Source organism: Aspergillus eucalypticola (genome assembly GCF_003184535.1).
Source record: "Aspergillus eucalypticola CBS 122712 chromosome Unknown BO83scaffold_1, whole genome shotgun sequence".
NCBI lineage: Eukaryota > Fungi > Ascomycota > Eurotiomycetes > Eurotiales > Aspergillaceae > Aspergillus > Aspergillus eucalypticola.
Window position 1 is genome coordinate 34913 of NW_020290275.1, and position 14254 is coordinate 49166.

Genomic DNA, 14254 nt, shown 5'->3' on the forward strand with positions numbered 1-14254 from the left:
GAAAAGTTCGCGATGTGGCCCGAGCTCCGCCGGCGGTGGCAGACCGCCCGGCCTTGCTCCTCCATCGCTTCTTGACCAGCGCTGCTTGTCTTGCTCATCCCTTTATTTACTCTTTAAATCGCCTTTAACTTTTTTAAAATGCCTGCAGAGGAGGAACAAAAGCTGGCGACTAACAAGCGCCCCCATTCCGCCGTGGATGGCAGCGACGAGAATGGTACGTCCCCAATTGTCGGACCAGCTCCTGCGAGCTACCATGAAGAGAAGATGCGCAGTTGAATAGCTACTGACCAGCTCTTCTAGGAGACGACTCATCTTCCGACGATGACTTTGGACCGGCCCTCCCTTCCGCTGATGCACCGAAAAAGAAGCGTCGCAAGCTCCCTTTCGAGAAGGTCTACGTAAACGCGCTGCCCGCATCGCCGCGGTACTCCAAGTCTCTCATGCACAAGGACCAATTGTCCTTCGTCACCGTGACTCCGCATACCGATTTCCTCATAACCTCGTCCATTGATGGCTTTGTCAAGTTTTGGAAGAAGATGGCAGTCGGTGTCGAGTTCGTGAAGGAGTTTCGCGCTCACACCTCGGAGATTAAGAGCGTCAGCGTCAGCGCCGATGGAAGAAGCTTTGCGACGACCGGAGCAGACAAGACGGTCAAGATCTTTGATGTGATCACCTTTGGTATGCATATAAACTCTTTGATGTTGCCGCGACCGGGTATACTAACCCTATTGCAGACCTTCTTGCCATGCTCACCCTCGATTTCACTCCGCGTTGCGTATGCTGGGTCCATCGTCGGGGCGCCTCACTGCCTTTGCTGGCCGTCACAGACGAAGAAAGCAGCATGATCCAGGTCTTCGATGGCCGTGGTGAAAACCAGACCCCTCTGCACACCGTCAAATCGATCCACCGCAGTCCTGTGGCCGCCATTGCCTTCAACGACGCTTACGATTGTGTCATCTCCGCCGACGACGCCGGTATGATTGAGTACTGGCGAGCGGGCGACGGCTCCTTCGAGAAGCCCGACAATGTCTTCGAGCTTAAGTCGTCTACCAACCTCTTCGAGTTCCGAAAGGCCAAGTCAGTTCCAGCGTCGCTGTGCATCTCCCCGTCTGGCCAACAATTCGCCGCCGTCTCCTTCCCGGACCGTCAAGTCCGCGTCTTCGACTTCGCTACGGGCAAGCTCTACCGCAAGTACGACGAATCACTGACCACAATCACCGCAATGCAACAAGCCGGCACAGCCATCTACCAGCTCGACGAGCTTGAATTCGGCCGCCGACTTGCCGTAGAACGGGAACTCGAGAACCCCATCACCAAGCCCAAGATCAACGTCCTCTTCGACGAATCCGGCCACTTCATCCTCTACGGCTCCCTCTACGGCATCAAATGCATCAACACCTACACCAACCGCGTCGTCCGCGTCTACGCCAAAGAGGAGCCCTTCCGCTCCCTCAACCTCGCCATGTACCAAGGCCAACCGCAAAAGAAGGGCGTCGTGACCGTATCCATGGCCGCCAGTGCCAACCCACTCCTCCAAGAAGCCGAAGAACGCGATCCAATCCTCGTCAGCACAGGTTTCGCCAAGGTCCGCTTCTACCTATTCACAAACGACACGGAAATCTCCAAATCAAACCGCGACGTTCAAAACGAACGGCCGCGCGAAGCCGCCTCCGGCCGTGAAGCCGCCGCTCCGAAGGCCGCCGAGCTGGGCACCTCCGCCATCCTGCACACCACCATGGGCGACATCCACCTCCGCCTCTACCCCTCCGCTGCTCCTAAAGCCGTCGAAAACTTTACCACTCATGCCCGCAACGGCTACTACAACAACACCATCTTCCACCGTGTCATCCGCAAGTTCATGATTCAGGGTGGTGACCCGCTAGGAGACGGCACAGGCGGTGAATCCATCTGGGGCGGCGAGTTCGAGGATGAATTCTCCAGTCTCAAACACGATAAAGCGTATACATTGTCCATGGCTAATGCGGGTCCCAACACCAACGGAAGTCAATTCTTCATCACGACGGAGAAGACGCCCTGGTTGGATGGGAAACATACGGTGTTTGGCCGTGCAGTGCAGGGCTTGGATGTCGTGCATAAGATTGAGAATACCAAGACGTTCAAGGAGAAGCCGGAACAGGATATTAAGATCGTTAGTATAACGGTTACTTAGGGGGTTGTTCTTGGTTTGGTCTATTTCTTTTTTTTTTTCTTTCTATTCTTGAATCATGGGTTCAGCGATGCTTTTTGTTTTTGTCTACCACCATTTTCTATATTATACTACTACCCTGTAAATTAGCATTCCAAATATATTATTGATGTCGGTACCGAAACACAATGCTGTATCTCACTCTAGTTACGTTAAAATGTCCTCTTGAGTAGTAGAGACTGTTCGAGCTATGGCAGTTACTTCAACAAAAGTACTACTTGCTATCCCGCACGCACGAAATCTTTTGGGAGGTTTCTGATGCTAGTAATTCCGATAATTAACTGGGTTATATACTATTACTACCGTCAGTTTAGCAGGATTAACATAAAACATGCATTAGGAGCATTAGTGGTTGGTTTGTAAGAAGTCCGATAGTAGTATACCCTATTCATAGTGCACTATCATTAGGTTAGACTAAGGGTTCAATGAATTGGTAGTACTTAGGAAGGCAAGTTTTGGGTTGTCGGTACGTTGGTAGTTTACTACCTTTGAACCACGTGTGAAATGGAGATAGTGATGTATGTGCCGATTGCGATATTAATCCTAAGACACTTAGGGACAGTACATATATTTGTGTCACTTTTTGTATGTATTGGATTCTCTGTTATTGCTTTGGTAGGTACATTCCCTCCTCAGTCAAAAGTAAGAATCCTACAAATCAGTCATATATATATTCGATTCTGGTCATGCTCCGAGTATAGGAGTATAAAAATCGATGCATCAAAGAAAGCGAGCAACAGAAGTGACTATATTCGATCACAAGAGTCAAAGTAACCACAGCCAAATGAAAACCTGAACCATATTTATGCACAATCATTCGGAGCAGGTGAGGCAGAGAGTCAAAAGATGACGAAGAAGAAAAGAAGTGTAAGGGTGGGACGATAGGGAATCGGACTGAAACTGGACATGAGTTTCCCAGTTGAACCCCACAAACACGTGAACGCCAGGTATATGCAAGTTTGTTTCGCGAGCTGCGCGGATTTGTTTCCCGACTGGCTTTACCCACGTCATGCCGGTACTAAAGGTGTGAACGGCGCATTTCTCCCGCTCTCAAAGTAGGAAAAGATTGACACTGGAAGTAAAAGAGAAAAAGCAAACAACAAAAAGAAAGAAACCGTAATCATGCACGGAGATCACCGGCGAACTTCGCGAATTTCGATATCGCCCTCCGGAACTGGCTGGGCCTTTTGTAGACGCGACGAACTTCGAGCGGGCCGGGTCGTCGGAGCGGTGATATTGGTGCGCGAACTGCTGGCAATCGACTCGGTGTTTATCGTGGGGTCGAATCGGCCGGGCCTGAACGAGCCCTGTGGGGGAGGTCCCGGTTGAGGCGAGGGACTATTGTCCTGCTGACGGGCTGCCAACAGTGCGCTATCCGTTCCTGCCGTGTTGGTAGCGTGGTAGAGGCCAGGGTATTTTCGGTCATGGCGACGCTTGAGCCAGACACCCACGACGGTGATGACGGAAAACGCGACCACCAGGACAATCACCATGATCACCCATTGATAGTGGGTGGTCCACCTACGTATGTTAACATTTGCGCCGGTCCAAGTGGTCACTGGGGCGGGGGTTACCTACCAGGTCTGGGAGCGCGAATCTCTCGCGAAAATGGAGGTAGTGGTGTCTCTTGCGGCGAGGGTGTCCTCGGACGAGCAAAATTCGTCATACCATGTCCGGATCAACGCACGATCCGACGCACTGGGACAGCTTTCCGTGCAGACACCGGTCGGGAAATGAATCTGGTCGAGCAGAGCTGACTGGCAGAAGCACGAGACGTAGGTCGCATGATCGGTCTGGGCGGCGACGGGAGGCACACACTCATTCTGGGCCTCCTTTAAGACCGAGCAAGTCAAAGCACATGAGGGTAAGTCGGACGAGGCGGTAGATGGTAGAAGGGTGACAGTGTGAGCGCGAACAACGGTCGAGAGAGCGATGGAGATCAAGGAGATATAGAAGAGCATGGTCGACGTCGAACTGGCAGCATGGCTGAGGGTCAAGGCCTGGGGCCAACGTGCCATGACGAGGTATCTTGCGGCTGAAAGGAGGGCGGTGGGGACCGTCGGGGGGGAGAGAAATCGCTCACTGGGAGGTGCCCACCATGATATGACGATAATGATTTAGTCCAAGGCGAGTGAGTGGTGGTGGTGGTCGTGGCGGGGAGGGAAAGAATATAATGGTTGGCGAAGGACGGGCGTAGCGAAGGTGGCAGTTGAGAAGGGTGGTGGTGGTTGTGGTGGGAGACCGAGTCGAACGAATGACGGGATAGATGGACCGATGAGATGCCCTCGACAACAGCGGGAATAGGCGAGGGAGCGAAAAGGGCCAGACAGGATAAGGAAACGATAGAATAATAATTATGAAAGGAGGGCAGGAAGAAGGAAAAGGAAGATTGAGTGAGGAAGGATTGCCTGGCCGGTTGCGGCCGGAGACACGGGCGGATGATGGTTACTGCCTTGGGGGTTAGTCCTGCTTAGTCCTGCTTCGCCCTGGTTAGGCCCACTGCGTAGCGCCGAAAATTCATTTGCGCCCGAAGTTGCGTAAGAATGGAGTCCTTTACGAAGTCTTGCTGATGCTCTTTTCCTCCTCCAGTTTAGTTGCCGGTTATTTTAATCTATGGCCGCGCAGTCTGGACCCTGAACGCCTTTTTCGCTGATTAGGGCCCCATCGCATCTTATTCTTTCTTCTTTTCTTGCCCCCTCTTGACTCGACTCTGTAGTCTGTTACTTTCCCAGATCTTCATCTTCATCATCCTCAAATCTCAACACCCTGCAACCGGGATCCACTTGTCCCCATCTCCCTAACAGTACCTCGTTACATCTTCCTGCTTTCCGCGGACCCTTTCGGTCTTTCCCCCTCAACCCTCGCCGCATGCGTCGTCCCGAATCCGTGGCTGTTGCCCTGTCAAACTGACCTGTGGGTATCTTCTGCAGCACACTATTCCCAATAATCTGGGGCGCCTGGTTCCAAGCCCCACAATGCAACGGTGCCGTGATACCTTCACATCCAGGGATATTGCGAGGGTGTAATCCTGGGGAAGTGTCTCAGAGTTATTGACTTCAGTCGCCTCCTTGGGTGACTGATGAATCTCTGAAATCGCCTCGATCTATCCGCCGCTTTGCTCACGACTCAACCATCTAACATCTAGATGACATGAAGTCTGAGTTTACATTATTGATATCGTTTGACACATTCCTCTGATTTGAGTTTAAAAGCCGTGGATCCACGGATCGCTCTGGATGCCGGATGGAACCGATCTCCTTCATCCCCGGGCTGATCGGTCATTCCAGGGGCAGGGAGGAATGTGTCCATGACGCCACCAGGACCTGTCCCAGTGTGGCTCACCCGGTGCAGATAGGAGTAGAAGTACGACGTACCTTTAGCGATACGACTCCGCAGCATGCGCTGAAGCAGCTGAACGAGCTCAACCCAGTGACCGCTCCAGCGGTGAGCAACACAGCTGACTTCAAGCAGATGCCCCGTGGGCATTATAGCAAGCCAGAACAATTTCTACTAATGCGGAAATGATAAGCAAGGGCCATGTACCTCCTGATCGATCTGCGACCTATAAAAAGATCATTATACGGTCGGAAAAGCCAGGATGACAGATCCCTTGCTCGATCAGGCATCTGCCTGTTTCTGGAACAGTTGGCAAGAGCATCTAGGACTACTTATGGTCTACTAGGACCTCATATGAAGTTATCAGATACAGGCAATGCGCATACATCATGATTTCGCTACAATGGATTGATATCTGCGACTGCAGTACAGTGGTACATCGGTTGATAATCCATCTCTTCGACTAATACCTTACGGCATAGGTTGCAACATTGCATTGGTACATACGGGTTAGCACGAGCACCTCAATGCAGATAATCTGATACAGGAAAACGAAAATCCCCGATAGCTTTCGATCGGATTAGCAAAGACGAAATGCCAATCCCTTTCTCCCGCAGATATTGATCATCATTTTCCGATGTTGCAGCCCGAATGCGAAGAACCCCGGAGAAATCTAGGGAACCCGGCGCTCTGAGCTCGAATTCCGCTTCGGTAGTGGACAAGCGCGGGGATGCTCCCACTATGCACGTATAAAGGGCCACATAGGATTGCAGTCTATCTTTAGGCACGAGCAGCTCGATGCCCGCAATCCCCGTTGCGCCTGACGGGTGATCAACGACGGAAGACTGATCATACGGGACGCGCAGAACCCTGTCCGTGACATCATGGCAGAAGAAGGGTGCATCTGTGCGGCCTCGAGGATGGAGATCTGGCGTAGTTGATTGCGTATCGGAATAACGTGCCTTCAGTAGCTTCCAACGAATATCAACCCCACTGGGTGTCTGACGTCCTCCGTCGATCGGCCGCGAGTACGTCACCCCCAGGCTATCATCAGAGATGGTATCCAGCGCTTTGACTATACGGTCATGGTTATCTTCGGCCGATACGGGTGCCAAAGAAGTAAGCGCAAAATCGCCCGGTCGGTCCCTCCAATTTTCAGGTTTGGTTATCCAGTTAAGGAGTTCCAGATAAGTTCCGTCGGGGAAGATGATTAGTTTGTTGCGACTCAGACCACCTGCCGGGTATAAGCATGTGCAAAAGATCTTATCCGATAGTCAACAAGGGCCAATTGATATCTTACCCGCATGAGTGCCACCCTCAATGATGGTAAAGTGATCAGTCAACCATTTGGACGGTGACTCGAACTCTTCCTTGCTGAATTGGAGAAGCAAGTGGTCCAAATAGACTTTTTGTGAAGACATGGCTGGATGATTTGCCTATAATGGAATGACCGACTTGGTTGATACGGGTGATTGATTTCGAGGATTCAAGGATGAAAGATAGACATGAATCGTCGGCGGTGGCATGCGGGGTTCTTGCGCACGCCATGATCCCCGCACATGTTGCATTCATCGAGATGAGCTTGGTCTAGTAGCATGAAGCATTAGGCTGCACTTGATGATCTTGAGCCTTGATCTCTTTATAACTTGATGATATTACTTCATCTACAAAAGCATATAATATCAGAACAATTGGAGATTGCATTCGCTCGGGCAACAAGCAATAGCTGGATAGGCTTCTGAAGACGATTATGAGGTGAACAGAGTAAAAGCTCTCTAACAGTAGTATCACTCCCATCAATCCCATCATTATCATAATATTGACATGAAAACTGAAGGGAGCATGTAAATGATAGTATGACAAGAGAGGCCCTGGATTGTATACTTCATATTAGAATAAATCAACGAAGAAGGTCTAAAAAGTCATGCTTTACAAAACAACAACATATCATATCTATTATTTCAACCACACAGATAGACGCTATCCATCAAAACAATAGATATCACTCATCGATATCCACTACCCTCATACTTCAATGTAGGCAACTCGCTGAGCGACCATATTCTGCCACCTCGCTCAAAAGCGGTCAAAAAACATACAGATTCCAGGTGAGTGTTCTGGGAACTGGAATGTCTTAAATCCGCTTAAATCCGGGGTTTTTGCAGCGAGGTTGGCTAGGTTCTGCCGCTTTGAGCGGTCAATAGGGCGGTCGGGGGCAGGTTTCTGCCGCTGCTTCTACTATTTACTATACCGCTTTCGGGGTCTCTTACTGCTCCTAGGAGATAACTAACTCAACCTACAAGTATTGGCTGAATATATCGTCCAAAAATATTGCTTGATCCTTGATACTTAGTTAGGGTGTGCCTATCTATTGAATAAGAGGGTCGATGCACTATTAATTTCTACAAACATTAAGTCATTACCCTCCCAGAGTACTATAAAGATAGGACTCTACTAAAATATAACCAATACCCCACAACAACCTAGCTCGAGAACTATAGAAACTGACCAAGCATCTTAAGCAATGATCAACACCAAACGTACGAGAATCTTCTCCCGCTCATCTCTCTATTCAATCAAACTTTGCAATTCGTCCCGCTAAGTACAGCCAAGTTTCATTTAACTCACGGTTCGGTTCGCAGTGCCGATCACGGAGAGCATTATTATATTTATTTCTTTTCTTTTTTTTTTTTCTGTTTATTTCTATTCTATTCTTGTGTTGGAGTGAAGCATAATAGCATATGTTACCTTTCTACGGGCAAGAGGAGAAAGGACACTACCATGTTGTTACAGCCATGAATCATGAATCAGAAGGTCGTTGGAGTAGGGCTTCACTAAGAAGGAACGACTAGAATATTGTTATGTTTCCATCTTATCCGCAATGCCTATATTGTTGGTAGTATATCAAACGACTACCTACAACTGCATAATCCACGGCATAAGAATCTCTGTACCTGGTTTAAAGTTTTCCTTTGCTTCAGACCGGGTATAACTGCCCCTATGTGGACACGGACTTATACCAATTCTGTTAGGTATGCCCGGCTGCTCGGTTCTAGATTGATAAATGGTATGAGCATAGAAAGATAGACTCACTGTTTGAAAAGATTTTCTGTGACTGTTTCAGATGAGGAAAACCCTGCACCGGTAGAATTGGGGATTGGTCTGATGGCCCAGGGACTGGATATAAGGCTACCCGGTAGTCGGGATCTTAGACTGGGAGTTATCATTTTAGAAACATGGTGGGGATGTATAAAAGTTAGATAGGTGTATATGCTAATATGGATTCGGAAAAGTAGGCGGACTCATCATTGCTGATGTTACCGTGGAAAGTTCTTGTTTGGGACTACTCTGAATTATGCTTGGCTTCCTGGTAGGCGATGCATCACAATGCCTGCTTATCAAAACGTCGACTCACAAACTTAGTATACCATGGCCTGATCGACATCTAAAACGCTAAGCTTCATGATCGACGAACGTTCCCGGCCCGAGAAGCCGAGGATTTTTGCAGGTGCACCGTACCTGGACCCAAATTTGGGGCAGTCCCGGAGAAAAGCGAGGCTTGATTGAACAGAGATGAAACTGCTAGTCATTACATATTTTTCAAGACTGTGGATGACTAAGAAATTCTCAAGTGGTGTATTGGATGCTGGTCCCATTCTATTCAAGATCTTGCTAACTTGATGCAATATTGAAACACGGTAGGGCTGATACATCAAGCCCATGGTTTGGTAGATGCAAAGTTTATTCAGTCTAGACAAAGATTGCACGAGGGTAATCGGATGAGTTCTGGACTGTTGAGGCCGATGATACTCCGTATATGCATGTCGAGAGGTATAAAAGGGACGTTGAAGCCCAGCTATCCACTCATCAGCAAGATCACAATTCACAAATAAAGAGAACCGGTCTTTCTTGAACTTCCAATCCCTTCAATCCTTGCTGTCACTCAAAATGAAGTTCTCTGCAGTCTTTTCTACCCTGCTGGTAGCCGGTCTGGCTGTCGCTGCTCCTCCTGCTCCACGTATGTCCTGCAACAATCTGACATAGTTATTCTCATGCTAACACCCTCAGGCCCTACTGATATCCAACCTCACCACCACCCCAACCCTCCTCCTAATTTTTCTCTTTCCAAGCCTCACTACAACAACAAGCGTGACAGCCCGGAGCCTCCTAAGGATGAGACTACACCCGACGCTCCCAAGCCTGCGAACGATCCTCAGCCCCATGATCAGCCCCAGCCCATCCCTCAACTCCCAAAGGATGCGCCCCTTCCCAGCGACGCTCAACCCCCACAGAAGCGCGGTGATATGCCTCAACCTCCCAAGGATGAATCCAAGCCCGACAATGCGCCCAAACCCACAGAGGTCGACCCTCAACCTCACAATCAACCCCAACCCATGCCCCAACCTCCTAAGGACGGGCCCCTTCCCAGCGACCCGAATCCCCCACAGAAGCGCGACGATGGACCGAAGCCTCCTAAGAATCCTCAGCCAAAACCTCAACCTCAGCCGAAGCCCCAGCCCAAGCCCAAGCCCCAGCCGAAGCCTCTCGATGACAAGCCGCAGGATCCGCCTAGGCCCAACTAGGTGATGTGAGGTGGTGTTGCTGGGATAGTTGTTGCGTCAGTGGATGAGTGTATGCTTGTTTGGAGCTAAAGATGATGCTGTTGTGGTTGCTATGGGTAGAAAAAAAGGTAATTAGATAGAATACTGAGCGAAAGCTTTCTTCGGTTTTTGATATATTCCAGTTTGATCAGGCCATACCTTGTGTTCGTAATGCGTGCTGGGGAGTAAGTCGATGTGTGTTTGCTCTGTAGAGAATATGAGATTAAATTATGATGCCGCAGAATGTACAGATATACATGTATGGCAGTAGTATGTACTTCGAATGAGCATCTCAGACTTGTGTAGTATAGACCTAGACTTGAGTAGTAGAGATCTGTTAGCGACTTTTTAGAATCAGGAATTGTGAGAATTCGGTGCCAGACCAGCTGATAAAAAGTGGGCGTTCAACTTAACCAAGACGCATTCAATGGAATGAAATATTGTATTACTTATCATCAATGAAGATCGTCGATGAGAAACCTCAAAACTAATCAAACTCACTCCATTGATGATAGCTCAATACTAGATCTACTAAGTATTAACCCAAGACTACTAATTAGCTCAGTGGGTCACAATCCACCCTCCCGCATCTCCACCCGCCCTTTCTCCTTCCCCCCCCTCCATTCCTCCGTCACCGTCACTCTCCCACCACCTCTCTTCACCACACCACACAACCATACCATGCACCCACAATGACAACCCCAACCCCAACCATGGCCCCCAACCTAAACCTCCAAACCCTCTTCACCTCCCTCACCACAAAGAACTGGACCCTCCTACGGGTCCTCAAAAGCGCAAACCCGCACGACATCAACGGCAACCTGCACGGCACCGCATCCTTCACCTCTCTTCCCGACACCACCACCACAACACAAGATTCCCCCGCGCTGCAGCGCCAACTTCTCTACACCGAGACGGGGACCCTGCCGCCACACATCGGACATAACCTACAATGGAAGAAGAGTTATATCTGGAGGTTAAAATCATCCCCGTCTACATCCACAACTACACCTACAGTTAAGGATGATTTATCCGTCTGGTTTGCGAAAGTGGGTGATGAGCGGGTCGCGGATTATTTGTTTCATGGGATGGAGTTTCTTGATAATGATGAATCTGGGAGTGGTGGGGATGAGGATGGGGAGGAGTTTGTGAGTGCGCCGGTGCCGCCATCTATACCTGGAGGAGGAAAGGGAGGGGAGCAGACGGTGGTGGTTACGGCGAGGGGGAATCATCTTTGTATTAATGATATGTATCGGACGGCGTATGCGTTTCGGGTGGTGAAGAAAGAGGATGATGATGATGGTGGGGATGGGATTGGGGAGGTGGTTAGTTGGGCGAGTAGACATGTGGTTAAAGGGCCGAAGAAGGATCAGGATATTGTGAACTATTATACGGTGAGGGAGGGGGTTTAGATTATAGATCGTGGATTGGGGAGGTTATGGGTGAAGATGTAGATTGATTCTGGTACAGCTACAGCGTGTATATAAAGTCTGGCCGCTTGTCTCCAAGCTTCTCGATCTCCTGTCTCTCCAGTCCTGCTATCCAGTGGTCTCGGTCTCCCCGACGGCGTTTCGCGTTCTCTCGCCGGAGGAGAACATACTGCACGAGTGATCCACCAAACAGGAACAGCACCAAATATGCCAGCACTACCCCGTGACCCGGATAGTACTGAGGCGCGTCTCCGCCGCGGTAGATGTTGGATGATACCACGCCGTTCAGGTTGCCCCAGCCAATGACAATACCTAGCGTGACACCGCGCTTGTACACACCTGTCACCGTTAGCCATGGTTCTTCACTATCATTGAGATGCATACCCTCTGCGTTGTTACTGGCCCAGGAAATCGTGTTCGAGATCGCGGGGTAAATGCCCATGGCGCCCAGGAATACCCCTGCATATCGCGCACCTGCGGAACTGGCCCCAAGAAGCAAGGAGAACCCAGCGATGCCGAGGAGTGACACCGCAATGTTGCAGATGCCACGTTGGCCGGTCCGATCTGCGATAAAACCGATTGCCACGGTGACGATAGCTGCTGCGGCATAAGGCGGGACACTGAGCAGCTGCGCGTGAATCGCGGTATAGCCTGCGCCGGTTAGTTCCCTATCAAATCAGAGGATCACCAAACAAACCCTATTACCGTTAGTACTGTATACTGTAGTCAACTTGTAGAGGACATACTAGCTCATTGATGATAGTCGGGGTAAATAGGGAGAATGCATATAGCGGCATGCATGAACCCATGTAGATGATCGCATTGAGATACGTCTTCCAGTCCTTCATACTGCTCCAGAAATAAGTCATCTCAAAGTTCTCGTACCCGGCGCTGGCTTGCTTGTCAGCCGCCAGACGACGCAGTACACGCTTGCGATCCGCTTCGGACAAGAATTTGGCCTGGTCCGGAAAGTCGTAGACCATCCATACGGACAGTACGCCGATGATAATCGTCAGCAGACCCTCAAGAATGAAGATCCAAGACCAGCCCGCCTTGCCTCCGATGCCATCCATCAGGGCGATCGCAGCCGCGAGCAATCCTCCAAATGACCCTGCGAGGGCAGCGGCGGAGAAGAAAATGGCCATGCGGACGCCGAATTCGGATCGTTTGTACCAGCAGGATAAAAAGTATCCAACGCCAGGAAAGAGACCGGCTTCGGCCAGGCCAAGGAACCACCGCACCTACTACCGTCAGCAGGGACAATAATTGCGCCGCGCGATTCCAGTTTTTGAAAATCGTGTATCTATGCAGGCACTCACCGCCATAATCCCAGAGAAGTTGTGTACGAGTCCCATACAAGTCATGCATATACCCTGTCTCAAATCAGCGCAGATCAACCAGCGTAAGACCTCATTATCCATACCCATACTACCATTATAATCGGAATAAATACGCTAGGTCGCCAGCGCTTGAGGAGAACATTGGTGATAGGTTCGAAGATTGCGTATGACACGAAGAAAATGGTCAAAGAGTCGTTGTACTGCGAATTAGTCATATGTAGGTCCCCTTGGAGACCAGCGAGCTTGGCATTGCCAACATTTGTTCTATTAAAGCCACATTAATTTCCCAAACGGTCATTGGAGCAATTGTGCATACCTATCCAAGAAAGAAATCAGGTACAGCAAACTCAACCACGGGATGAGCCGCAAATCAAGTTTCCACAGTAATGCACGATCCTGGTAATTGCATTAGTCCAGCTCATTATCCCTGTTGGTGTTGACCCGGGCGGGTTACTCACGATCTTCGCCCTTTCCTCCTCACTCAAGCCTTCATCTGGGTCATCCAGGAAATCCAGTTGCGACTCTTCTGGTGAACCGTGAACTGTAGTAGCCTTTTCGGTATCCACCATACCACGGGAGGAATTGTGTATCGCTGGTTTCTCGGCGACCTGCGCCATTGTGATGTTGTGTGGCACTGGGAGAGATGGAGGTTGAGGAGCAAAAAGAAATCACTAGAGAGGAGCAGTGAAGGGAGGAGGGGAGGCACCAGTAGCGTTTTTAAAGGGTGGGCTTCCGGCAATTGGTAATCCCATCGTGATCGTAGCTGCAGCTGAATGACGATGCACTTCGCGAAGGATCTAGGGTCAAGAAGCGAGGATAGACAGACCGATCAGCGCCAACGGAGCCAATAAGAAACCAATCATGATGATCGCCAAGGGTGTGCGTGAGGACGATTGGCCCGAGATAAACTGGAGGAGGAAACCCAAAAGTTAGTCGGGCCCAAACGAAGGGTTATTCCCCGCGTTGGAAGTCTGCACAGGATGAAGCAAGGACTGCCATGTTTGAGTCGGCTATGTGTGTGTTACCGTGGAATGCGCTAGCACGGCGATCAAGTTCCCTTCCGAATTCAACTCGAGTAATGACATCGGAGAAGGTGTGTTGTCTTAAGTAGTGTACCCGCGGATCAATGACAATGGATGATGCGATGGTTACTGTGGATGGGTCAAAGCCGGGGAGAGCTCGGCTAGGAATGCTGGAGACCCGCCCCCATGCGGGGAAATTCTAGGCATTGTTTACTTGCTTACCAAGTCCCGGTCACTACTGAAGGATCTCCATTAACGCCAGTAATGAAACGATATAAAGGCTAGCTACTGTACAGACGTGCAGAAAGACGAGACTGCT

The 14254-nt window shown here is 49.9% G+C and overlaps 7 protein-coding genes across 7 annotated transcripts; 3 read left to right on the forward strand and 4 right to left on the reverse strand.

The window, feature by feature from the left end:
• Positions 1–117: 117 nt before the first annotated feature.
• On the forward strand, positions 118–2311 carry BO83DRAFT_373858 (WD40 repeat domain-containing peptidylprolyl isomerase). The gene is made up of 3 exons (XM_025530060.1): positions 118–214; positions 301–678; positions 735–2311. The coding sequence occupies exons 1-3, from the start codon at positions 139–141 to the stop codon at positions 2168–2170; spliced, it is 1890 nt and encodes a 629-aa protein (XP_025393032.1). The 5' UTR covers positions 118–138; the 3' UTR covers positions 2171–2311.
• A 1028-nt stretch (positions 2312–3339) lies between these two features.
• BO83DRAFT_394560 (uncharacterized protein) lies at positions 3340–4224 on the reverse strand (the record flags this gene model as incomplete). Its single annotated transcript, XM_025533015.1, has 2 exons — positions 3340–3727; positions 3785–4224. The coding sequence occupies 2 exons, from the start codon at positions 4222–4224 to the stop codon at positions 3340–3342; spliced, it is 828 nt and encodes a 275-aa protein (XP_025393033.1).
• A 1150-nt stretch (positions 4225–5374) lies between these two features.
• On the reverse strand, positions 5375–5692 carry BO83DRAFT_422074 (uncharacterized protein; the record flags this gene model as incomplete). The annotated part of the gene is made up of 1 exon (XM_025535019.1): positions 5375–5692. One exon carries the CDS (start codon positions 5690–5692, stop codon positions 5375–5377), a length of 318 nt encoding a protein of 105 aa, XP_025393034.1.
• Positions 5693–5989: 297 nt separating this feature from the next.
• Positions 5990–7025, reverse strand: BO83DRAFT_373861 (uncharacterized protein). The gene is made up of 2 exons (XM_025530061.1): positions 6843–7025; positions 5990–6776 (listed from the first exon to the last, which is right to left on the reverse strand). Exons 1-2 carry the CDS (start codon positions 6961–6963, stop codon positions 6067–6069), a joined length of 831 nt encoding a protein of 276 aa, XP_025393035.1. The 5' UTR covers positions 6964–7025; the 3' UTR covers positions 5990–6066.
• A 2465-nt stretch (positions 7026–9490) lies between these two features.
• BO83DRAFT_422076 (uncharacterized protein) lies at positions 9491–10125 on the forward strand (the record flags this gene model as incomplete). The annotated part of the gene is made up of 2 exons (XM_025535020.1): positions 9491–9560; positions 9611–10125. 2 exons carry the CDS (start codon positions 9491–9493, stop codon positions 10123–10125), a joined length of 585 nt encoding a protein of 194 aa, XP_025393036.1.
• A 635-nt stretch (positions 10126–10760) lies between these two features.
• On the forward strand, positions 10761–11843 carry BO83DRAFT_373862 (uncharacterized protein). Its single transcript, XM_025530062.1, has one exon. The coding sequence runs from the start codon at positions 10836–10838 to the stop codon at positions 11553–11555; it is 720 nt and encodes a 239-aa protein (XP_025393037.1). The 5' UTR covers positions 10761–10835; the 3' UTR covers positions 11556–11843.
• BO83DRAFT_422078 (MFS general substrate transporter) lies at positions 11614–13530 on the reverse strand (the record flags this gene model as incomplete). The annotated part of the gene is made up of 8 exons (XM_025535021.1): positions 11614–11912; positions 11958–12224; positions 12262–12271; positions 12320–12814; positions 12893–12946; positions 12997–13177; positions 13230–13309; positions 13372–13530. 8 exons carry the CDS (start codon positions 13528–13530, stop codon positions 11614–11616), a joined length of 1545 nt encoding a protein of 514 aa, XP_025393038.1.
• Positions 13531–14254: the final 724 nt, after the last annotated feature.